General features: G+C 38.2%; 1 protein-coding gene across 2 annotated transcripts in view; it reads left to right on the top strand.

Moving 5' to 3' along the window:
• PCLO (piccolo presynaptic cytomatrix protein) overlaps positions 1-25512 on the top strand; it is a 382319-nt gene that overhangs the window by 190426 nt on the left and 166381 nt on the right. For both annotated transcript variants that reach the window (XM_086474501.1, XM_086474492.1), the window contains exon 6: positions 25-2039. In XM_086474501.1, the coding sequence (XP_086330627.1) occupies positions 25-2039 (2015 nt within the window). The remainder of the gene's footprint in view (positions 1-24; positions 2040-25512) is intronic.

The raw sequence follows: 25512 nt of genomic DNA, 5'->3' as shown, positions 1-25512 counted from the left end.
TGTAACTTTGCCCTGTAATTTCAGGTGAGGTTATGGATTACTCAAGCAAGACTACTGGTCCTTATCCAGAGACTCGGCAGGTGATTTCTGGCATCGGGCTCAGTACACCACAATATTCCCAAGCAAGAATGGTATCATCTCTGGCTTCCCAGTTTGGCGTTGGAAGTGTTTTAAGGTCATCCAATGGTGTTGTTTATTCTTCAGTAGCGACTCCAATCCCATCCACATTTGCCATCACTACACAACCTGGTTCTATTTTCAGTACAACTGCCAGAGATTTACCTACTCTACAAACAATGGACTCGGTGCCCTCTTTATCAACTTTGCAACAGAATCAGCCGCTCCCGAGATCATACAGTTTCTTGACAACAGTGGCAGCTGAAAAAGATAGTGCAATTACTGCCATTGATATGGAGACAGGGTTACCACCTCTTACTATAGAAACTATTACCACTGAGCCAACCAACTTATTACCTGCTTTAACTACAGCATCTGAAGTTTATACAGATGTAATTGAAGATGAGGTTGCCCTTCTCATTGCCCCTGAAGAAGGCAAACAGCAGCAGCTTGATTTGGAGCGTGAACTTCTTGAGCTTGAGAAAATTAAGCAGCAGCGCTTTGCAGAAGAGCTGGAATGGGAACGTCAGGAAATTCAAAGATTTAGGGAACAAGAAAAGTTTATGGTGCAAAAAAAGCTTGAGGAGTTGCAGTCCATGAAACATCATCTCTTATTTCAGCAAGAGGAGGAGCGACAAGCTCAGTTTATGATGAGGCAAGAGACATTAGCCCAGCAGCAGTTGCAGCTTGAACAATTCCAACAGCTTCAACAACAGCTTCACCAACAGTTAGAGGAACAAAAAATTCGTCAAATATATCAGTATGGTTATGACCCTTCAGGAACTGGCTCGCCACAAACTACCACAGATCAAACACTTTTGGAAGGACAGTATGCAACCACAGAAAATGGCCAGTTTTGGCCTACTGATGATGCAACCACTACGTCTTCAGGAGTGCTGGGTATAGAAATTCCACAAAGCCAAACATGGTATACAGTTCAGTCCGACGGCATTACCCAATACATACCTAGGTCTGGTATCCTAAGTTCTGTTTCAGAAATGTCTCTTAAGGACATTGATGTTAGAGAGGAGAAGCAACTGAAAAAGAGAAGTTCGATGCCAAAATTACGTGGTCCATATGAGGAGCTTGAGGAGACTCTGGAAGAAGAGCCACGGTGCTTCAAAAAGATAGTGGACAGTGGAGTGCAAACTGATGATGAAGACGGAGCAGACAGAGGTTACACAAACAGGAGACGGAGAACTAAGAAGAGTGTTGATACAAGTGTTCAGACAGATGATGAAGATCAAGATGAATGGGATCTTTCTAGCAGATCCAGAAGGAAGCCTCGTGTAGGAAAATACAGTGAGAGTACCACTGAGGCAGACAAAGCTAAACAGTTCTCCAAAGTATCTAGTATTGCAGTTCAGACAGTGGCAGAGATTTCAGTACAAACGGAACCTGTAGGAACAATAAGAACACCTTCAATCAGGGCCCGATTGGATGCTAAGGTTGAAATCATAAAGCACATTTCAGCACCAGAAAAGACATATAAAGGAGAAAGTTTGGGATGTCAAACAGAGACAGAGTCAGATACTCAAAGTCCCCCATATCTGTCAGCTTCATCTCCTCAGAAAGATAAAAAACGCCCAACACCATTAGAGATAGGATACTCATCCCACCTTCGTCCAGACTCCACATTGCAGGTAGTCCCTTCCCCTCCTAAATCTCCCAAAGTTCTCTATTCACCCATTTCACCTGTTTCGCCAAGCAAAGTTATAGAGTCAGCATTTGTACCCTATGAAAAACCCATCACTGATGACATCAGCCCTCAGAAGATGCTGCATGCTGACATTGCCAAGGTTCCTCCATCAAGCCCAAAGGCAGCAAAGATGATGCAACGCTCTATGTCTGATCCTAAGCCCCTGAGTCCCACAGCAGAAGACAGTTCCAGAGCTCAGTTTCAGTACACTGAGGGTCTCATGGTAAGAAGTATTTGCTTGCTTTTTTTTTTTTAATTATTTTTTAATATGCAGTTCTACAGCTATCAGTAGAGCATGAGGGCTGACATGCTCGTTTGCAATACCTGTGTATGTAGTCTTTTTTCACACCTTGCTGGAAAGTCCCAAGAAATGTCTGCTGTCTAAAGCAATGATGATTTGTTCCATTGCTTTGCCTGGAAATAGACAAATCCATATTCCAGTCTTACTAAGATCCAGAAAAAAACACAAAAAAATCTTGTTCAGAATTTGGAAGGCACTTTAATGTTTTGCATGGCAATTAATTGACTATGTAGTGGTTACCACCAATTCATCAGAACATTAAAAGCATTTTCTTTCTGATCATACAACACCCAGCTCTTGTGACACAGTCTGTAGTGCATTTACCTTGAAATTACTGCATGGGCCCTCTGAAAGGCAGCTAACACCAAATTTATGATTAATTTAGTCAGCTGTCCTTTTTGACCCTCATGAGGTTTCTTGGCCATTTGTGATTCTGTGGGCAATCTTGTGTCCCAATGTGTGCATCTTTTATCTCTCCCAGACCAAAAAGTCTCATATCACAAATCCATTTTTGTTTGTTTGTTTTGGATAAGGAGGATTATCAAGACGTTATGCAAGTGTTGAGGGCTGTTTCTTATGGGGTCAGAGGAGGCAGTTTTGAATAAGGCTGACACCATCAGGATTAAAATTTTTAATTTCTACATTATCCCTTTCCCTTGAGTAATAAGATATCTGTTTTGGGAATCAGTCCATTGTTTATGAATAAGAGGAAGGAGTCTTGACTAAAAAAATACCTTTATAATTTAACGTGTTCTTGTCTGTCGTCTCATCCAAGTCCATTCTTTTATTTCAGTTGCAGGGTCAGTATCTTATTTGTCAGAACTCAGGAAGAGTTGTCATTTGAGTTCTTCAGAAATTTTTATCTTTTATGTTCAGTTATTTGTGAATATGTGATTGATTAGTACAGGATGGATAGAATAAAGAGGTTTTTTTCTCTCTGTTTGATAATTTGTGGTGGCTTTCAAATGCAGAATTATCTGGTTATGCCCTCCAAAGCTTCCACTGTAATCAGTTTCTGCAGCTTCACATATTTGTGCAGATATTAAATACTTCCTATGCTGCTACTGCTTGGAAAACAGTACTTGGAAGTTTGAAGGGAAAACTGTAGTCATGGCATTGGTACCCCATATGAACATCGTTCTCTAACGCAGGGTTAGCACAGGGGGGAAACTGTAGCACAAGCACTAAAGTTTCATGTAGAGAGTTTGGAACAACATCTTAAAGAACCTTGCTCATGAATTAGAAAGTGTTGGATTCTAATAGATAGTGGAAAGCATGTATAATATTGGAAAATAACTGTCAATGTAGTGAAGCTATTACTGGGGACAAATTATTCAGCTCATTTATTTCATACATACGTATCTATTTGATATGAATTGTATAGTTTGTATTGCAGATGATAAATTCTATAAACAGCTGATTGTTTAAAAGCCTTTACAGTACAGTTTGAACACATACAGTATTAATTAATGAGACATGGAAACAAAGGGCTTTTACATGATTGTTTATTTTTTACCGAAATGTTCATTACCATTTTGCCTTGAGCCCAAACAGCAATAAGCTATATTGTTCTTATTAGCATGCAGCCATCAAGCAGCAACTAGCCCATGTCTCAAAGTACTTACAGTCTAAATAAATGAGCTGAATATTTTTATGGAACATGGGGTGCAGGCAGACAGGTGCAAGGAAAGTAAATATCTTCCATGGATATAAAGTGGGCTGTGCTAGTGGTGCCGTGCAGCATATGGTGAGGAAGCTGCTCTGTAAACCTCCCGTGACCATCATGGCTGCTCTCGACTCTGATGTTAAGTGTTAAGTCTGTTATACTCTCTCTTTCTGATAGAGTTTGTTAATTTAGTATCTGAGGTTCAGTTAGCTTAGGCTGGGATCAGGTATATGAAATTTAAAGGAGGAAAACAGATATAATGAAAAAAAAAAAAAAAAAGAAAGTATTTAGAGTGACACTTACAGAAAGTAGCCTAATGACCTTGTCAGCCTCCGGAAATATGGGCATAAATTGCTTTTGCAGTTGCTATATCAGTTTCAGTTCTTGATTAACCAGTCCATTTATGTTGTGAAGGAGGGGTCTGCAGTATAAGATCTAAATGATCTCCTAATTTCCACAAGTCTAACACTGTTCTTGCCAGCACCTCTGTGTTTATACCAGCTGAGAACCTGGTTTTAGGTCTGTAACAGGAAGCACAGGAAAGAGTGGTCAGTCTTTTGTACCATTTGTCACACGCAAAAGTTCTTCCCGAAAGTTAGCATAAACACAGTGTTGCTGCTGACAAAGTCTAAACCTTGTTGGCATTTTTTCAACTGTAGAACTCTGTCGTTATAGCCACATATCATTGTTATACTTGAGTTTAAATACAGGGTCACTTTTGGATTATCCTGCTAAGTGTGACAGTAAGATGTTTCCTCAATTTTAAAATATTTTTGGCACTGGGACTGTTTTTTTATTCTTTATTTGTACAGTGCCCACAACAGCTAAAGTCCTTGTCTGTTAATTTTCTGTGTACCTCTTTTCTGCCTCCTGACTGAAGAGTTCCCAATTGCTCCGTTATAAAAAGGAAAGGTAGAAGGGATCAGTTATGTTATTCAAAACAATGAAGTTCAGTGCAGAAAAACAGCTCACTCTGGAAAAGAGAGTTTGCTAGAGCTGAACATAAAAGAATAAAATGGAAATGAAAGATTGATCTTTCACTACCTTAGGGAAATGGAGTGTGTATATGAATATTTTTTGCATGGATGATTATCCCATCACTTTTTTAATAGTTCTTGTTTCAGGGTTATGTCTTTGCATTCATAAATATTGCAGGTGAAAAGGGCATTCACGTGTCCATGTATATGTTTCACAGGCTTCTTTTTACGACAGTTTATCAAAAAAAGTTGATCCTTATGCAATCAGTGGGACTAAAAGAGTAAGAATAAAATTGGTCTATTTTTAAGCATTACAGTGAAATGATACCTTGTCCTTCAGGCAATGCACTTTCACCATTCTTGTACTTCTTCCATGGAAAAATATATTTATTACAATATTTCAAGAAAAAAGATTATGGAGACTATGACTAAGATGATTAAATTATGTCTCTATGTTTTAGAACTGCTGCTTTAAATATAATTTTATTGTTTAATGCACCTTTTATAGGAAGTTATTACAAATTTTTATCTAATCTAGTATAAGTGAAAGACTGTAAAATAACCTGGCAGCTAATCACATCATAATAAGTATACTGATAATATTGCTTTCAATGATAGCACATTTAACTTTCAGATAACAAGTTATATGTTTACATTACATTTTCATTTACTGTCTATCATAGTCATTGCCTCTGTACGAACACTTGAATGAACATAGACAGTGGCTTCCTATCAATCCAAAGTATAAGTGTTGCTTTCCATTTTGTTCAAACATAAAAATTGTGAGCTATAGGTTGTCAGCACCAAAAAAAGTTGTGGAAGCCACCCATCTGGAATTGGTACTTTACAAAGATACCCAATTTTCCTGGTTTGTGAGCTTTGTGCCACTTGAGCTCCCAGTGGCAATGAGCTCCCCAACACTGACTGATGGACTGTCCCGCAGTCCAGCATGGTATGATTCCACAGAGCGCAAAACCATAGTGGTGGCTTCCATGAGGGCATCAGGAAGTATTAGTAGAGTTTGGAAGTAGAGGTTGACATTCATCCATTCAGCAGCCACAAAGAATTGTGAGTACCTGTCTAGTTTAATAAAGAATAGCTTTACACCAATGCATCACAGAATCAAGACACACACCAGTCACAGTCAACTTTGGCACTTGTACACATTGCATACATGTAATCATAGATGGAAGTCGTCTTCCTTTTGCCTTTGGATGCAAAATGCCTGCTCAACTAAACTGAAGCGAACTGCAGAACATCTTGCATATGAACTGTCACACACATGTAACATCTACAGCTAAGCAGTGCATAAAGACTCAACAGAAGTGTTTCTATTAATGAAACTAATGCAAAGACACGTATGTCAACAGCCCATCACCTTCAGGGTATAAATTGTACATGTAAGCTTCAATACATAGAACAAATTATATCAATCTGTTTGTTAGGAGAGTTAACAGAGACTTTTCTCAATTTTTTAATCTGCTGTGAGTTGCTGCAAGTGTAAGGCAAATACAATTAAAATTATATATATAGTATATATTTTACTATATACTATAGTAAAAAAGATAATGATTTCAAGTAAAATCCCAGAAGATTGTTTCTTTATTTAGGTAAGAATTGCAGGACTTCATCTGTTGATGAGGTAGAAGCAGAAGTGATTTTATACTGGTTTTAAAAGTGAAAAATTCCTTAAATGCCATCAATTTAAAAGTATTTAAAATAAAGGACATTAATCTGTGTTTTATCTTCTGTGGTATTCCAAAGTTTTCAACTTTAAAACTGAAGGTCAGGACTTCAGTAATTTGGGCTGTCCTTTGCTGTGTCAGATGTGCTGTACATCTGGACGCTGAAGGGGAAAAACAGGGTAGTTGCTCTGAGTAGAATTAAAACCTTCCGTATATCATATCCATGATGTTTTGCTTGTTTATTCAGGACTAAGCTGATCACCAGGCTTGCATGAGAGTGAGGAATGTTTTGCTTGAGTAATGAATAATGATAAAGAGTAGGGATAAATACCTGGTTTGAGGGTGGGTATTTCTGTTTGTTTACCTTCCTCAGAAGCAGGGAGTATGTTCTTTCTTAGTGACAGGACAGAATTTCAGGTAAGAGATTTCTGCTGTTGTTGGAGCACAGCACATTGGTGTTTCCCTTAGTTTCTTGTTATCTGGGCCTAATTCCAGCTAGAAGGGGTTGGTACTTTGTTATAGCTCTCACAGTTACTGTAAAATATTCAGAAGTGTTTCATGGTCTGAGAAGTAGGTGGTCACATGTTTGTAACTGCAAAAGACTTCAGTGAGTTTAATTTTCCGTTTTAGTCCAGTGAACTGGTCCAGAAAAAAAGGAAGAACATTTTGTTTTCTGTAAAAGTTGTATTTCAATATACAGGAGCCTCCTTTCAGAAACAGCTGCTATTTGGGTTTAAGTACAGACGGTTGTTGAGGGAGGAACTGTCTTTGGTAGTACGGTGTTAAAGTAACCTCGTGCACGGGGTTTTTTCCCCTTTGCTTCTAAGTGGTGTCTGTGGGCTGTGGTTTAATGAAACTCTTCTTCAGGCATTGGTGACAACTGGTCCTTTATTTTGGCCTTGCACACACAAGTATTAAAGAACAGTCTGAGGGTGGCTTGATTTGCATAGAATTATAGAGTCATTAGGTTGAAAAAGACCTCTAAGATCATCAGGTCCAACCGTCAACCCAACACCACGATGCCCACCAAACCATGTCCCGAAGTGCCACATCTACAATGTGATTCAGATGCTTTACATGCAGTTTCTGAACTGCATACCCAGGTCTGCCTGACGGTGTGTTACCACACTTAGCAATAGGCTGTCACCAGGTCTGATTAGGCACACAGGTTTCTGCATCCCTGAAGAGTCCCCTGCAGCTGCATATGAGGCTAGTTCATTGCTTGTGGACAGGAGATCTTATTTTGAGATTGAATTCAGGCCAGCAATCCAGAGAAAGTGTAGATGTATCTACTGAGTACCTTTTGTGCTTGAATATCAGGTCACACACTTTTTTGTGTGTTTCAAACAAGGTCACTGGAAACTGTGTTGAAAAGTGGCTATCACTCATATCTAGAAACAATTCTAGCCAATCTTATCACTGTATAAATAGCAAAATAGAATTTACCTATCTTCTCCTTTAACTATGTAGGTTTAGCTAGACTTAAGATTACTTTTTCCACTAATGGTCTGAATTATTTACAATTTAGAGTTCTGTTAAAATTTCAAGCCACTGCTTTCTGTGCTGTATTTGAAATCCTTTGGAATAACATTTATGTGACTCAAATGAGGCATCTTTTTTCCATCTGTCAGATCTTCAAAACAGAAAGACTACCCCACATTTAGTCAACATATCATATAAACATTATTTTCTAAAACATATTTAACTGGGTCAGTCTGTCTTGTCTGATACTTTTAAATGAGTTGATTTCACACCTTCTTTATTTAGCCAGGGGACGTTCATGCATGATAGAAAATTATTATGGTATTCACTCTTTTGCTTTTCAATGGAGATCCTTAACAGTCTTTTCTAAAGCATGGGATTTAGGGCAGAGTTGACAAAGACCCTAGGTTTTCTGTCACTTGGGCCATTTCTCACTTGCTGTCAGCTTATCCATATTCCTCTTAAGCCAGCTCTCATATATGCATTAAAGAAAAAAAACCCACCCCTGGCCACAAATCCCATCATTCAGTCTTTTATCTTTCATAAAAGACAGAGAATGAAGGTACAAAAATGTCTTTCCACTCATTTCAAGACAGTCATATGACTTTACTAGGGGGAAGTCCTGCCTGACCAACCTAGTGGCTTCCTACAATGGAGTGACTGCATCAGTGGACAAGGGAAGAGCTGTGGATGTCATTTATCTGGATTTCTGCAAGGCCTTTGACACAGTCCCCCACACTATCCTTCTCTCTAAGTTGGAGAGATATGGGTTCGATGGGTGGATTGTTCAGTGCATAAGGAATTGGCTGGATGGTCACATCCAGAGAGTAGTGGTCCATGGCTCAATGTCTAGATGGAAAACGGTGACAAGTGGTGTCCCTCAGGGGTCCGTACTGGGACCAGTGTTGTTCAATATCTTCATCAATGATGTTGACAGTGGCATTGATTGCACCCGCAGCAAGTTTGCTGATGAAACCACGCTGGGTGATGCCATCATTATGACAGAGGGATTGGATACCATCCAGAGGGACCTGGACAGGCTGGAGAGGTGGGCCCAGGTTAACCTCATGAGGTTCAACAAGGCCAGGTTCAAGGTCCTGCACCTGGGCTGGGGCAACTGCCAGTATCAATACAGGCTGGGAGAAGACATGCTAGAGAGCAGCCCTGTAGAAAAAGACTTGGGGGTACTGGTGGATGAAAAGCTGGACATGAGCCACCAATGTGCAATTGCAGTCCAGAAGGCCAATCACGTCCTGAGCTGCATCAAAAGAAGCGTGGCCAGGAGATCGAGGGAGGTTCTTCTCCACCTCTACTCTGCCCTGGTGAGACCTTACCTGGAGTACTGCGTCCAGCTCTGGAGCACTGCATCCAGCTCTGGAGCACTGCATCCAGCTCTGGAGCCTCCACCACAAGAAAGACGTGGACCTGTTGGAGCATGTCCAGAGGAGGGCCATGAAAATGATCAGAGGGATGGAGCACCTACCGTATGAGGAAAGGCTGAGAGAGTTGGGGTTGTTCAGCCTGGAGAAGAGAAGGCTCTGGGGAGACTTTATAGCGACCTTCCAATACCTGAAAGGGGCCTATAAGAAAGCAGGGGAAGAACTATTTGCGAGGATTTGTAGCGATAGAACAAGGGGTAGTGGTTTTAAGTTAGAAAGGGGTAGATTTAGATTGCACATTAGGAAAAAGTTCTTTAATATGAGGGTGGTGGATCACTGGAACAGGTTGCGCAGAGAGGTGGTGGGAGCCCCATCCCTGGGGACATTCAAGGTCAGGCTTGGTGAGGCTCTGAGCAACATGATCTAGCTAAAGATGTCCCTGCTTATTGTAGGGGGGCTGGACTAGATGACCTTTGGGGGTCCCTTCCAACGCTTTCTATGATTCTGTGATTTCCAGCTGACTTATCTTGGTTATCCATTTTAGGAACATTTTGAGTTTTGGGTGGAGGAAAGCCAATACCATGTTAGAATCATAGAATCATGTTCTCTGCTTTAAAGTAATAAATACAGTGTATAAATGTATACAGCAGAACCAAGCAGGCACAGAAGAATGACAGGGGCACATACCAACCAGCAAGTTTCAGCCTATTTCAGCTCTTTGCTTCAGACTTCTGTCTCCTATCAAGCCATGGATTACTGTAGTTAATCTGAATAAGTAGTAGGAGGGTAAAATTTCTACTAGAGTAATTGCCTCACTGAACTCAAAAGAGAGTTTCTTTCACATGTTCTGCTGATAAGTTTGGCTTCCTTCATTGTATTCTGTCCACTCTTTCATAAGCAGCTATGACTGAAGCACAGGAAAACCATATTGTACTGAGCAAATGAACATACATTTTCGAAAAGGAGCAGAAGACCAATGTCTATAAAATCTTCCCTAGAAAGGAAGCACTGACTGTGCTATGTTAGCAAATTGTTTGGTGCAATAAAAGCAGAACAATAGACGAGAGTAGCTGATGCTAAAGTATCTGCAAGTATATTGCGTTGTTATCCAGAAGGAGCCAGTTGTTGGTTTGGACTGGTTTTCCCTACTGGAATTTGAGCACATTTGAGATGCGCTGAGGACAGAACTCCCTATTTAGTTTTCTCCAGAAGGGGTCTAGTTTGCATGCATGAAAACCTTCCTGCAAACTGTGGCAATGTGCACTAGCTAGAGAAAAACGATTTGTTCTGGTAAAAGTTGTCCAAACTTCATCTCATAACAAAATGCACGCTTTAATTCCAACACTTTTTCCCGTCATTTTATTAGAATATTTTTAAGTTTGTAAAATATTGTCTTGATCAGCCAAATGTGATTAAATGTTGCTTGGAAGTGATCCAAGCATGTCAAAAATCCATGATATCTCATATGTCCTATATGATGATTGCTAAAAAAAAGCCAGAACCACAGTAAAACCACAACTTATAATCAGATGTAAATAAATACAAAAGAATATTCAGAACAATGAAAGATGTTCTGTATACATCTTCATTCCCCCCTTTGCGAATGGCTACCTTTCCTCTGCATATGAGGCCTCTAGGATGCTCCTTTAAGACAAATCAGTGCATTTAAAATTCATCCTGGTTTTTTGGTTTGGAATTAGTTTTTTTTTAGAAACAGTTCAGGGTATGCCAGTGTTGAGATAATTATTCTGTGCAATCAATTCCTTGGAATTTAGAGAGGTGCATCTCCATTAAATTCTGATACCTGGGCATACAAGTATGTCCCTGGAGATAAATTTGTTTTTAGCATATAACCTACTACAAATTTCAAAACTCTATATTTTCCCCTAAAGTAAAATATGAAAAACATCTATAGAGCTAGATATACCCCATATGATCACCCCAAAAAATAAAAATAAAAAAAGGACGAAGTGAAGGTAGCCAGTAATCTTTGGGCTAGATGTGTGTTGTTAATGCTCATCACTTCATTATTAACTTCGAAAATCATCTACGAGAGCTCTGAAGTTTTACTTCTCATGTCTAGGAATTTGGCTAGGCCAGATTCTTTCATGCTAAAAGTGTTTCAAATTGCAATGTGAGCTAATAACACCTAACAGTTGGGTTTTTTGTTAAATTAGTAAGGCTTGCCTATGTTAGAACTAGCTTTACCTCAGTTTTGATCTTCAAAATCCTTCTATTCAGGCATTGGTTTTCTGAACCAGTGCTTTCATATTAAAAATAATTTGTTAAGATAAATAACTGCATTCACAGGTATAAATTAAACTAGGTGTAGGAGTATGGGTTTACATATTGGTGCAGCAAAATCAAATGTAAGTGGTATGAAATATTGAGAAAAAATATTCCTTTCTATTGTACTTCTTTAGTCTCTTATTCTAACACAATATTATTTATTGATAAACCAAAATTTTTGCAATTACTATTTTTTAATGGAAGTTTGCTTTCCATCTGCCAGCTGGAAGTAGATATCTTAAGGTCAAATTGATCACTGTCAAAGTGGAAGGCAGATTTAAGTGTGTCAAACAAGGATTTGTCATAGGCTTGACTCTTTAATAATTCAATTGCAATTTAGAGTATGGAGAAGGCACTCATATAGCATTTGTAGATCCATATATGAAACACAATTACTTTGGAAAGCAGAATTGCAATTCAGAGCAATGTTCCCAAACAAATTCAGTAATGATACAGACACTACAGGTACAAAAGAAAATAAAATATTCAGAAATATGGTTGTTTAGGCAATAGTACGGAAAATGTTCAAGTGTAGTAGCAAAAGTTCAGACTTAATATGACTTAAAAATATGAAGTACTTGCAAGGCCATAGTGTTCTTGGGAAATGCTGACAACTTGTGCGTAAGATACGAGTCGTAAGTTTTCTACTGTACTCGGTGGTTGGTGAGACTTCAGCTACAATACTGCAAGCAGTTTAGGTCGGTGCCACTTAAGAGTTAGTGAGACTGAAAAAATTCAAAGTTGAGGAAAAAAAAAAAAACATAAAAGATTTAGACACAAGAGACAGGTTGAAAGGCTGAAGGATCTGGCCGTGTTGATCTAGAAAGAACAAAGCTGGGCGGTCTTTCACTGTGTTAAACTTTATTGTAAATAGGACAGCTACTAACCACTCTGCCAAGGGAGGCAGAAAATAGATTATCTCAATTTGTGGCCTGGATATTTAGTAGATATAAACAAAAACTTTGTAACTGCAATAGCATAAATGCCTCAGAGTCAATATATTTTAGTGAAACTGTGTTATATCGGAATATTGGGAATAACATAAGGGATAGGTAGCCTACATGACTGATTTCCCTGCCAAGCCAAGAGTATCTTGAACAGTTACAGTAATAGAATTATCTTTAAAAAATTAATTCTAAAATTAAATACAACTTTCTTTAGTATTCATGGCTCTCCTTACATGTTATCCACATCATTGCTGTCGATTTGTATTGATACAGCATTTTTCACAGGCTGCTGGAGTAAACTAACCACTTAGACCATATAGGGCTCTTTCTATAATCTGAATGACCTCAGTGGTACACTCTTCATTTAAAAGATAGGAAGTTGAGACAAAGAAAATAGGTCTGTAATCAAATAGCCTAAATGCCACCTGTTTTGTTCCTTCTATCCCTTAGCTGAGGTAGCATTTATTCCCCATTTTACCTTCCTCTCTTTACATTCCTCTTCAGAAGCATAGAGAGGTCTAGCATCTTCCTTGACTGACACAAGGACATAGGCTACGTAGTTAAGATATGAAGGTTTGGAAAGACCATATTTAATGTTAGATATTGGTCATGTGGAATCACACCTGACCTCGTCACTGTAGATTCCAGTTATAGTCTGCAGGCAGAAGTATTCCGAAGGAACAACAGTTCATCTGCTTATTTTATAGTTGTACTTTAAAATAACCCCACCCATGCCTCCATTGACTACAAAGAGATTCTAGATGACTGAGGCTGCAAGTGAATCCCATGGTGTCTTGAAAAGCCTGTCTTTGGAATCTTCTATGTTCTTATTTCCTGCTTTTTCTCTCATTAAAAACAATAGATTATTTGTCATGTATGAGTTTCCTTTTATCAATTCTGCACAGCAAAAGTTATGATTCAGTTAAAGTTAGGATTATAAATTGTTTTCTGGATGCCAAATCTCAATTAAAAGAAAAAAAAAAAAAAAAAAAAAAAAAAAAGGTAATGTTCATTTCATTTACTGAAATGTCATTAAAACCCAAAAAATCTTTCCAATAGTTTCTAGTTTCTCCCAGTATGCTTTTAAGATGAATGGCTGCTGACAGGTGGACATCATAGAGCAGACCAACCTGTTATTTACAGAACAAGGTTGGCTTTTTTGACACCAGTTCAGACTTTCAGAAACTATGCTGTTAGCAGTTCTCAAATCTGACCTGGAGAGACTGAGGTAGTTTTTCCTTTGTACTTATCTTCTCAGTTCAGTTTCACCAAATAATTTCCAATTTTGTTACCAAGAAGGAATTGAACACTGGTAAACTTTGTCAGAAACTTAAAAAAGTGTTTTACATGCTGCAATGTTCGACTGAAGGAGTGGGACCTATAATGGGTAATGGCATGGTAAGTGCTTGCAGTCTCTGCAGTTAGAATGAGACAGGAATTAAGGGTAGCCAGTTTGCTCAGTGCTGCGATGCCTAAGTCACTCCAATTACAGCAGTAAGTCTGAAACATTGTCACAGGATATGGCTTAGACATCCCTCTGAATCTGATACAATTTCTCGCTTCGTATTCGTCCCCTCCCTACAGAGAAAGCCTGCCTTTTGGCTCTCCTCCTCCAGAACTTCTTGCATTTTGTACAGAATGAATTCGGGTCTCAGTTCAATTTCTGTTCATATTCTCCATCTGTCCATATCTTCCCTTGCTAAGCCCTACTTCTGTCTCCCAGCCAGTCTCTCTCTGACACCTTCTCTCATCCGATCTAAGTGGTTTCTATCAAAATACAGCTTTTATCTCACCTTACTCGCTTTGCAAGATGTTTGCTAATGCAGAATCCAGTTCAAGCATTGAGTGTGCTGGTGCTCTTACACTGCCTGGCAAGCCTTTTCCCTGGTGTAGGAGCATAAATGCCAAACAGGCTAAATGGGCTAGCCATTAACTAAAAGTAAAGGCAGGGTCTGAAATTAAATAACTAGTATGGAGGAAGGCCTGAAGGAGGATTAAATGCTGTGGATTTCCTCAGTGTGTGTGAGATGAGAAGTTTGACAATCCTGATTTCTCTAAATCTGGATAACTAGTTGATAGATAGTCATCAGTTGCCTGAGGTGAAAAGATAGTCAGGAAGGGTGATGGACACTGTGAATCAGAATGTGAGTTACCTAAAATTTAACCCTAATATAGGGAAGATTAATTTGAGACTCAGTGTTTATTTTCAACTGCTGTATAGGATTAATAAGACATAGTGACATAAGCCTCAGAAAATCATAAGGTAGCTTGGAAGTAATATTTACTTCATAAGCTTGTGCAGCACATTTCTGTAGCCTCTGTCATAGTTGTATTTTTGCTGTATGTGTATGATGTAAGAGGGTAACAGTAAAATAAAATTATGCTTCTTGTCTGAGTTAAAGTTGAAACCAATAACTGTCTTTTCCAGAAATTTTACTGTCTGGCTCAGTCACATCATATTGATACTCGTTTTATGATTCCTAAATTATAATCTACAGCATAAATATCATGGTCTTCTAGGAAGAATGGAAAGGAATCAGTGAGTTTGTCCTTTGCTTATTTCATCAGTGATGTAGTAGTATCGAGAGGATTATAGTAGTGTCTCCAGATACTTCTTTAGGCAGTAAAAGTCATTCTTTTGACAGCTGTAGTGTAGGCTGCTCCATGTCCTTACATTCATACAGCCTGCTTGAACACTGCCTGTCTGAAAGAAACATAACCTAGGCAGAGGAACCCATTTTTATCTCTTTTTTTTTTTTTCCATGTCTTCATTATTTGGCCCAAGAGCTCACCAAAGAAAACAAGAAGTTTTGACAATGTTATAAAATAACTTTTATATAAATATATATATGTATAAAAATACATAAATATGAATATATGTAAAAAAACAAATGGCTTTCCTGGACGGTGTTTTGGAAAAGTGACTAATAATATTTTTCATCTAGGTGACACTGCAGTTATGGAACATTTTTGCCTACACTGAAGCTTTTATTTAATAAAAATAAATGCTACAGTCCCTACTCTTTCACACTTTCACAGCATCTTGGCAGTAAATCCATCAGGATGTTTTGCAAGCATTAACTAGCTAAACTCCTCAGCCATCACAGTGACTGAGAAAAGGATCAACATCAAATTAGATTGGGAAGGTTATGTGAAGGTCATGTAGTCCCACCTCCATCTCAAAGCTGGTCTAACTTGAATGTTAGATCGGATGACTAGAAGGCTTGTCTAGTTGAATTTTGAAAATCTCCAAGGATGGAGTTTTCACTGTCTCTCTGGGCATCCTGTTCCGGGACTTTGCTGTTCTCATGGTGAAGAATGCTTGATTTGCTTTGTGCAACCCCAGTTCCCTGCACTGCTCCTTAGACCTCAGAAGGTTCTCCAGACCTTTCACCAGCTTCCTTGCCCTTCTCTGGACCCGCTCCAGCATCTCAATGTCTTCCTTGTAGGGAGGGGCCCAGAACTGCACACAGCACTCAAGTTGCGGCCTCACCAGTGCCCAGTACAGGGGCACAATCACCTCCCTACTCCCTCTGGCCACACTATTGCTGATACAGGCCAGGATGCTGTTGGCCTTCTTGGCCACCTGGGCACACTGCTGGCTCATGTTCAGCTGGCTGTCAGCCAGGACCCCCACGTCCTTTTCTACCGGGCGGATTTCCAGCCACTCATCCCACTCATGGTTGTTGGGACCCAAGTGCAGGACCCGGCACTTGGCCTTGTTGAGCCTTATAAAATTGGCCTCGGCACATCTATCCAGATCCCTCTGCAGAGCCTTTGTACCCTCATGCAGATCAATACTCCTGCCCAAGTTGGTGTCATCTGCAAAGTTCCTGAAGGAGCACTCAATCTCCTCATCCAGGTCATTGATAAAGATATTAAACAGAATTGGCCCCAACACTGAGCCCTGGGGAACACCACTAGTGATCAGCCACTAACTGGATTGAATTCCATTCACCACCACTCTTTGGGCCCGGCCATCCAGCCAATTTTTTACCAAGTGAGATCCAAGCCATGAGCAACTACTTTCTCTGGGAGTATGCTGTGGGAAACAGTGTAAAAGGCTTTACTAAAGTCTAGGTAAACAACATCCACAGCCTTTCCCTCATCCACTAAATGGGTCATCTTGTCATAGAAGGAGATCACATTAGTCAAGCAGGACCTGCCTATCATAAACCTGTGCTGACTGGGCCTGATCGCCTGGTTGTCCTGTATGTGCCACGTGATGGCACTCAAGATGATCTGTTCCATAACCTTCCCCAGCACCAAGGTCAAGCTGACAGGCTTGTAGTTCCCCTGATCCTCATTCTGACCCTTTTGGTAGATGGCTGTCACATTTGCTAACTTCCAGTCAACTGGGACCTCTCCGGTTAGCCAGAACTGCTGGTAAATGACTGAAAATGTCTTGGTGAGCACTTCTGCCAGTTCCTTCAGTACCCTTGGGTGGATCCCATCTGGCCCCATAGACTTGTGCGTGTCTAAGTGGTGCAGCAGGTCACTAACCATTTGCCCTTGGATTACGGGGTCTTCATTCTGCTCCCTGTCCCTGTCTTCCAGTTCAGGGGTCTGGGTACCTGAAGAACAACTGGTCTTACTATTAAAAACTGAGGCAAAGAGGGCATTAAGTACCTCAGCCTTTTACTTATCATACAGCAGCCACTCTTCTCAAGCCCTGACCATGTTACTGGGACTGCATTGGGCTCTCTAACAATGCTTTGGTTAGATATAAAGCAGGATGGGAGGAGTATGGGAACCTTTCCCAAGTCCTGCTCTTCTAGCTAGCGTTGTTGTTCTCATTAGCTCGAGTGCAGCAGCACTCAAACTGCTGTACTGTTTCACTTCAGAAACAAATTATGTTCCCTCAAGCACTTCCTATGCAGCTGTGTAAAGAAATGCATAGTTCAGTTCAGGAAACACTAGCCTATGCCCCCCATTAAGCTCTCAAAGCCAGTAATTAAGTTAGAGTAATTTGGGAATTTGCTGGATTTTTTTTGCTACTAAAATCTCCTGCTTTTTTTCTAGATGTTTTTGATACAGTGAAGTTTGGAGAAATCATCATTTCATAATAAAAACGAGTATATTTTTATAGACATGTAATGCATAGGTGATATATGAATTCTGAGATACAAGCACCTCAATATCTGTCATCAATATAGAGGGAAAATCCATTATAAATGTATTTTGGATTTTTAACTGATGGATTAGAAAATGGCTCTTTCGTTCCCTGGTTATGGGAAACCAGGCTTGAAAATAAAGATTCCCCAAATTGAGGGACAGTATTCTGTAAAACATCTTTATGAGGGATTTCCTTCAAAAATAGACATAAAAATATTTTTGTGCTTTCCACAAAAATAATAAGCTAAAATTGAAGTGTGATGGAGCACTGCTAAAACACTTCTAAGTTATATTACCATCCCAAATTCAAGTTGGCAATCATTAATGCCTTTTTATTTTGTTGTTTCCTCTATTTTGGAAGAATTAATTTTTTAAAAAATAGTCTTTAAGCAAATGTCTGTGTTAAAGTGGCCCTACATTTTCCTGCAGAAGAGTGACTGTGAACTAGAATGGTTTTGACTCCTATTTGTACTTTGTTTTACAAATTCTTCAAAGATTCTTGAGGTATATGGCCCTCGGTCTTGAAGAAATACTCATGTTTTCTATTACTACTCAGTATCGATTGTTTATAGTATATTTAAGCAAATAATTTCATGTGCAGATAAATATCTGTCTTTCCAATCCTGTCGGAATAGAAAAGTTTGTTTATAAACCATAAATACCATATCCAAGTAATGGAGCAATGTTTCTTAGAAGAGGTCATACACATTAATTTAACTTTTTAATAATAAATATTTCATAATATATCTACATTTTAAGACTGATAAAATTTAACATAAAAGATTAAGTTATAACTGAAGGGGAAAAAAAGGGAAGTAATAAAATCGATCATAGTTTTTTCTGTCTTCTATAATTGCCTGTTTGCGTGCTCAATGTAGAAGGCTAAGTATAAGGTAGCAAATAAATGAAGAAGCAAGTAATCACCTGATTTCTGTTTCTGTTTATTACATCCCCAGTCATTTGCATCCGGTTCACATTGGATATGCCCATGTTCCTAATTTATTCAGCCTGCGTAACCTCACCATTCATTCTTTGGTTAGTCCTTCTCCCTCTCCCCATTCTTTCTTCCTATCATTCGCTAATTGTATTCTTTCCTCCTCCTTTTTATGTCAGTTCTCTTCTGTATTTCACCATTGAGTCATTACTTTAAACCATGTTTGCTGGCTTCATGAGTCTTTTACCTCATTAATATTCACAACAGTCTCTGGCAGTGTTATATGTCAGCCAAATTGCCCCCTTAACCACCAAGGATAGGAATGTTATCAGAAAAGAGGCACAGAGAACTACCATCAAATGGGTCAAGCTCAAAAAGAAACTTCAAAAGATCTTATTTTAAAACAAAATCTCTCAATTTTAATTATAAAAAATGGAACGCCCAAATAGATGGAATGTAGGGGACGGGGAGAAAGGTGGTTCATTTAGACAATTGACACAGAGCCACTGGAAATGTTCTAGTAGAAAATATCCTTTAAATCTGAATTTTATATTGGAGAAGTTAAAGTTTGCACAGGAAAAAGAATGGAGTTTTGTATAGTAGGAAAAAACTCTAAGAATTATGTTTTGCCAGCTGTCTATGGAGAGAAAGTAAAAATGAGACCCTGGCAGCTGGCAAGCTGAAAAATTTGACAGTGATTCTCCTGAATCACAAATTTTCCTATCCAGATTAAAAGCAAAACAAAACAAACAAACAAACAAAATCCCACAGACATGTTTTTTCCTGTACTTCTGATCCTACTGGAAATATTTTTTGGGGAAAAAAAAGCTTTTATTAATGGAGAAGAATTTCCAGTTGTCTGACTTGTTCCAGAAGTATTGACAATACAGTCAATAAAGTAAACAGTGGGAAGTGACAGATGATGATAATCAGCTCCATTTGCTTCAAAGCCCAGAAGGGGTTCGATGTATAGAATGGCTCTGAATGTGTGTATCGAACTGGAGATATTAATAGAATAGCTGAGACTGTAGAAGTCTCATTTTGCATCAGATCAGTGACTCTGTCTTTAACAGTCTCTAGTAACTTATTTGGACATGTATCTTACCCATATTGATACATTATGTTACACAGACACTGAAATGAGCAATAAATTAAGAAACAAGGTGAAACAAGAAAGGTATCCATCTCACAAGGCATAGAAATTTTTTAAAAAAAAAAAAAAAAAAAAAAAAAAAGTATGTTTTAACTTCATTATACTAAAGACTTGGTAATTAAGTTATGACGAAAAACATGTAAATGCTTTTAAATACCGGTGTATTTCTGATCCTGTCTGAAAATCATTGTCATCACTTGTGGGTTTTCTGCTGAAAGTTACAGTATTAGTAATAATTTAGTATTAAACTCTAGAACTGTTTTAAAGAAATGTGTTGAAATTATTTTTTCCTGCAATTCAGAATATTCAGAATTTGAACGTAGTTTGGAAATTTAGTGGCAAACTGAGAAAGAGCAAATTGAAATCAATGCTTTATAGTTTCTCCTGACTTGGTCATACAGAAAGAATAGACTGAAGAACAAGTTGAAGGTTTTCAGGTGTTTGTTCTTTTTCACATGCAGTTCAACAACTGGAACATAGTTTAATGAGGATAGGATCTGCAACACAATTTCAGATCAAAGTCCGTCTAATTCAGCCTTTTCTTCATGACAGTGACCAATTAATGTTTTTTCAGGAAAGGATAAGATGGTCAGCTGCTGAGGTTAGGTGTCATCCTCTGTAATAGAACTTGGGTTACCCCCAGAAAGCTAACATCAACATCATATTTCTTTTAAATTTTTACTTAATGATAACTATTAAATACAACACATTTTCTTTACCCATAAAAATGTTCTTCTTTTTTTTTTTTTTTTTTTTTTAATCTGAAGACAGAATGGAAAATACACGTATTTATTATATCTTAGAAAATACTCAGTGGTCTAAGGAAAGTTTTGGGACAACGTACTTTTTTTTTTTTCTGAACCTGTTCTTCCTCTTCATATAGGAAGTCTGCAGCAGACATTTTCACAGATTTTTATGTTTCCAAAGTGTCAAGCACAGTGGTTTCTAAATAACTAGGTGGGTTCCAAATCAGTGGGATCACTGGGTGCTTACCCTTCCTGGCGTGAGCTAGAGAGTTATGCACAAAAAAACTACATAGTTTTTATATATAAAGACATGATTTTTCACAAGAGATGGAGTATATTCTTCACATATGTGACCCGCATTTACAAAGTGGTGCGGTGCTTTTCCAATGTTCTTTCAGAACTGCTGCATAGGAAGATTATGTGGTGTTGGGGCTTCATGACATGAGCGTAGATGTTAAGGGAATTTCTCTTGAATGGAACAGGCTGATCTTATGCTCTAACCCAGATCTATGAGCATGTTAGAAAGTAATGGTATCACCTTTTCTCTCATCTTCAGATTCTTCTTTTTAAGTCTTACAAAGAGCTCGAGATTTGCTTTTTGGAGGAGACCCTTGTGCCAGTGGGTTCCTCCTGACTTGGTCCTGAGTTTTAATTGTTCTAAAGTTTTAAATAAAACACCCCATTGTTCTTCTTATGCTACTGTATCTTAACTTCTCTGAAATTATTATTACATTACATCATTGTAGTTATATTTCATGAATATATAATCTGTAAAACGCAATAAGAAGGAACTGATACTATTGCAGAAAAGCAGTCCAGTTTAAAAATGTTGGCTGTGATCAGATACAAAATAATTTATTTTTTTTCCAGAAAGAAAGCATATCAGATAAAGAAAAATGTTTCATCATTACTTGAGTACTTAGTGTTTATGTGTAAACTGATGTTCAAATGGCACAATAAGCAATTCACACTAACACACAGAGCTCATAGATAATGCATGCTGAGGTAAATGCCATCAAAGATTCATCAGTCAAGATAATCTTCATCACTATTCAGCCAGCCTGGCTCCTGTATGCTATATGCACAGCAATGTACTAGAATGAGTACTGTGCCTTCAGATACCAGAAGAGAGATCTGAGAATTAAAGGATTTCAAGTTTCCTGCTGAAATACAAACAGCTGGTTCTGTAAGTATTACAAGTTCTGTAATATTTATAGAAAGGTTTTTTACTTTTGTTTATGGACTTATCAAAGGTCTATAAACATAAATACTGTCATCTGAAAATGAAGTAAAATCCATTTAGGTTCCTGCCTCAATGACCTAGAAATTAAATAATAGCAATCTTCATCATGGGAAATGACTTGATGATCTCTATCCTGGTCTGTCCAAGGCTCCAAAATCAGTGCACGATTGTTGCAAAATAACCTTTTGTCAGTCTTCACTCAGAGGCAAATAAATTGATGGCTAATAAACCTGAAACCCTTTAAGCATTAACCCGGATTCAGAGTCAAAATATTTCGGTGAAGTGATGTTGCTTTGATTGCCTTAAATAAATACAAAAAGTAGTCACAGTTTACAAAATATGAAACAAAAATAATTTTATTAAGTTTATAATTTAGATCTAGGTACTCTTAAAAGCTAATAATCTTAGGACTCACTCAAAAACAAATTTTCTTGAAATGAGAAAAATTGAAACAAAAACTCTGCTACCCATAGCTTTTATATAGGTGAAATGATGACCAAAACTATTCTACATCAAACACTACCTAACATCCAGGTGTTCAGTGTTTCAGGTAGGCATTCCTCACCTCTGCAGTACTATTAAACATACCATTATGGTTTGTTACTGATTGGTGACTTTCAGAAACCAGCTGCTTAAAGTTTGTGCTTCTTGTCTTTCCATCCTTTGACTTGCTGCTTTTGAAAAGCCAAGGCTTCCTTCCAGGGTGATTCTTACCTTGAGGATATCGGTGTGCATCCCCATCTGAAATATATTATAAACCTATCTATCTGAAGTTCTTCCTTAATGGTAATATGCGGTTCAGTGAAGGTTTAGAAGAAGCCTTTTCATGCTCAGCCATTTTTTCCTGTTTTGCAACTAAATATTAACTAATAAGTGTTCTTGTTTATTCTGATACTGAAAAGCCTTCACTTGTCTTGTTTTGTACCATACTGTTTTCTTAAATGGTTGTTGTGTTGGAGATGTGTATTACAACATTTTCTTCTGACATCCTCATCAGCTAAAAACCAGTAGTCACCCCTGCCTTTTCGGTTTTTAGGGTGCACATCTTTGACAAATCACACTTGCACCCAACAGTTCTGCTGTCAACCCATAATTGCTGCCAATTCTTGTGATAAGAAGGTATATCACTGTGCCTTAGGGTGCTATAGGCCACAGTGACCATCAGACTATTTGATACTTCAAAGCGACCATTTGACTTTCCATGAATATATCTGGACGCAAACAACATTGAATGACATGACTGTAAAGCCTGATATTTTCTGAAGTTAAAAATGTCACTAGTATATTCAGTAGACGTTCAGTTTGGATTGTCTGGACTAATTTTTCAGCCCTTACTCTTCCACTGGTTTAGAATGTGCATTTGAATGATTATGTACATTTCAGAGTTCCATTCTTTTTCTTTTCTTTGTAAAGTCTGGGTTTAGTCTGTAAGATCAACTTTAGACTAATTAGTGTCACTAGAAATTTAAAAAAAGTGAGAACAACACATAAAACCAACAGAGAACCAGCTTAAATGTGTATTCATCTTTTAAACATCTTTTGCTCTTTTATTTCCTGCATTTCTGTAGTAAAACTCACTGTGCACTGCTTGTTTAGGGTAGTTGGTATAGTCCATGTGCATGTAATCAAGTAGAGCTACTTTTTATTTAGATTTATTTTGACCTGTGGCAGTGGTGGACAAAGAATGGTTTGGAACAACAATAATAGGGGCTCTAAAAATGAGGATGGAAAAAAGAACCTTTTTCTTTTTTGTACTGCAGTGAAAGTATATCCTAGATTCCAGATCAAGCATAAGAATTTTCATTTTTGTGTGGTGTCTTGAAACATCACAGTTGGTTTAAGTTCTGTTTCTCCTTCTTTTTTTTTTTTTTTTTTTTTTAATGCAAATGTAGGTTTATAAACTGCAAGTGGCACATCTTTCACATTAATTTCTGTTTTTTCTGCTGCCTTTTCTTTATTTTTAACTTAATTAGTGATTAAAAGTAAGCTTGCCAAATTTCTATCTTCCTGTCCGGCTTGTCACAGTAAGCAGAAATAGGAAGAGGAAGGTCATGATTCTAAAATAGTATAATTGCTATTAAAATAGTAGGAAGAAAATTCAGTAATGGTTACTGCTTTCTTCTTCCCCAACTCTACACAGTTGGATTAAATATCACATTGCCTGCCAGGCTGTCATCTGATTGAATTTATCCAGGAGAAGTATAATTCCTCCTCTGAAAATGAATCTAGATGTCAGTGTTAGTCGTATAAACTGTACTTAATAATTGCTAAAACAATGAAGTATAAAAATTATATCCATTTATACATAAAAAGAAAGGATGGAGGTTGTTCTAAAAATGAGAACTTTCTCCCAGTTTTATTCGCAGTGGAGCTAATCAAGACTGAGTTGAGTGCCTTGACTGGATTTCTTTGGTGAAGAGCCGGTGCTGATGTCCAGTCTCATTTTAAATACTCTCAAATGATGAGGCATTTGCCACTTGTCTTTCCCAACTCCATGAATTAAATCTCGTGCAGTATCAACAGACTGTAGAATACATATGAAAACAAATAGGAAAAAAAAAAGCAAACTTTGAAAAAATGGTCTTATGCCTTTTGAAAGACTTTTTTTGTTTGAAAACAAGAGGTATAAATTTAAACAGATAACATCGTAAAAGTTGGTTTTCTTCCATGAGAAGGTGTTCTGGTTTGTATCACTATAGCAAATTCCTGTACGTGTTTGTTTAAGTATTAATGCCTTCTTTGAAAAGTTGGCTTTTTGAAGGTTTGGGCTGGGGTAGGAGGAGAGGTTTTGTTGGTTTTTTTAACTTATGTCACTTGGAAATGGGTTTGTCTCAAACTAGAAATGCTGTTCTTATATGAGAATAAAAATTGGAATATGGGGTTTTGTCTGGTCTGGCTAGTACACTTTCTCACTGTAGGAAAAGTGTAATGGAAATTCTGGACACACTGTGAGTGGTTTTCACACTTTGTAAGTTTAGCCATCTGTGGCAGACAACCTATTCTGTGTGTTTGTTGTCAGGTTCAGTTACATTCCTTTAAAAAGGGAAAGGATTGGGTTGGCTGGAAGCTTCTGGAGAGAGAGAGACTGAGATTGCTCCTGCCCTGGGAGCCACTGAGCATATTTTAGGGGGAGTTTTCATGCTTCAGAAAAAGAAGGGTGGAAGGAGAGGGGAAATGAAAAAGTTTCCATCAGAGGTTCAGGGAGATACTGAGAAACTGCAGAGAAGAGAGAGGAATGGACTCACAACTGAAGCTGATGGAGAAAGCAACTTGTCCAGCTGAGGCAGAGGCCATAATGCAGGATTTGCTGCAGACCAGGTAGCTGTTGAATTGTTGGAACGGAGCGAAGCCTGGAAGCCAGGCATCAGTAACCAAAGAGGGTTTCCCAAACCTCCTTTTGTTTGTGTTCTGCCTTTTGTTTCTGTTTTAATCTAACAGTGCGCAATGCTGGGATTTTGACAACTGCGTAACCACCAGGAAGGACTATTGGTGCTTACAGAACCTGAAAAGTCTTATAGAGCTTACGTGGTACCAAAACAGAATAAGAAGTATGTTTTTCTACAAAAGATTGTGTTGCATTGGTAAATTTGAAGGTGCTTTTGGAGAGAGAGGAAGGGAAATTTAATGCAGGCTGCTGTGCAGGTGCACAGCAGTATGGCTGAAATCAGGGTTGAGCAGAAAAGACAAAGAGAAGGCTTAGCTGTGGTGCTTATAGAAAGGCCTGAATTAAGCAGTTGGGCGCTTGGTGAGTTTGTCTAATCCATGCTTTCCAGCAGAAG

Source organism: Leptosomus discolor, chromosome 1, assembly GCF_034619465.1.
Source record: "Leptosomus discolor isolate bLepDis1 chromosome 1, bLepDis1.hap2, whole genome shotgun sequence".
NCBI classification, from domain to species: Eukaryota; Metazoa; Chordata; class Aves; order Leptosomiformes; family Leptosomidae; genus Leptosomus; species Leptosomus discolor.
Note: the sequence above shows the minus strand (reverse complement) of the source record. Positions and strands in the feature narration are given on the sequence as shown.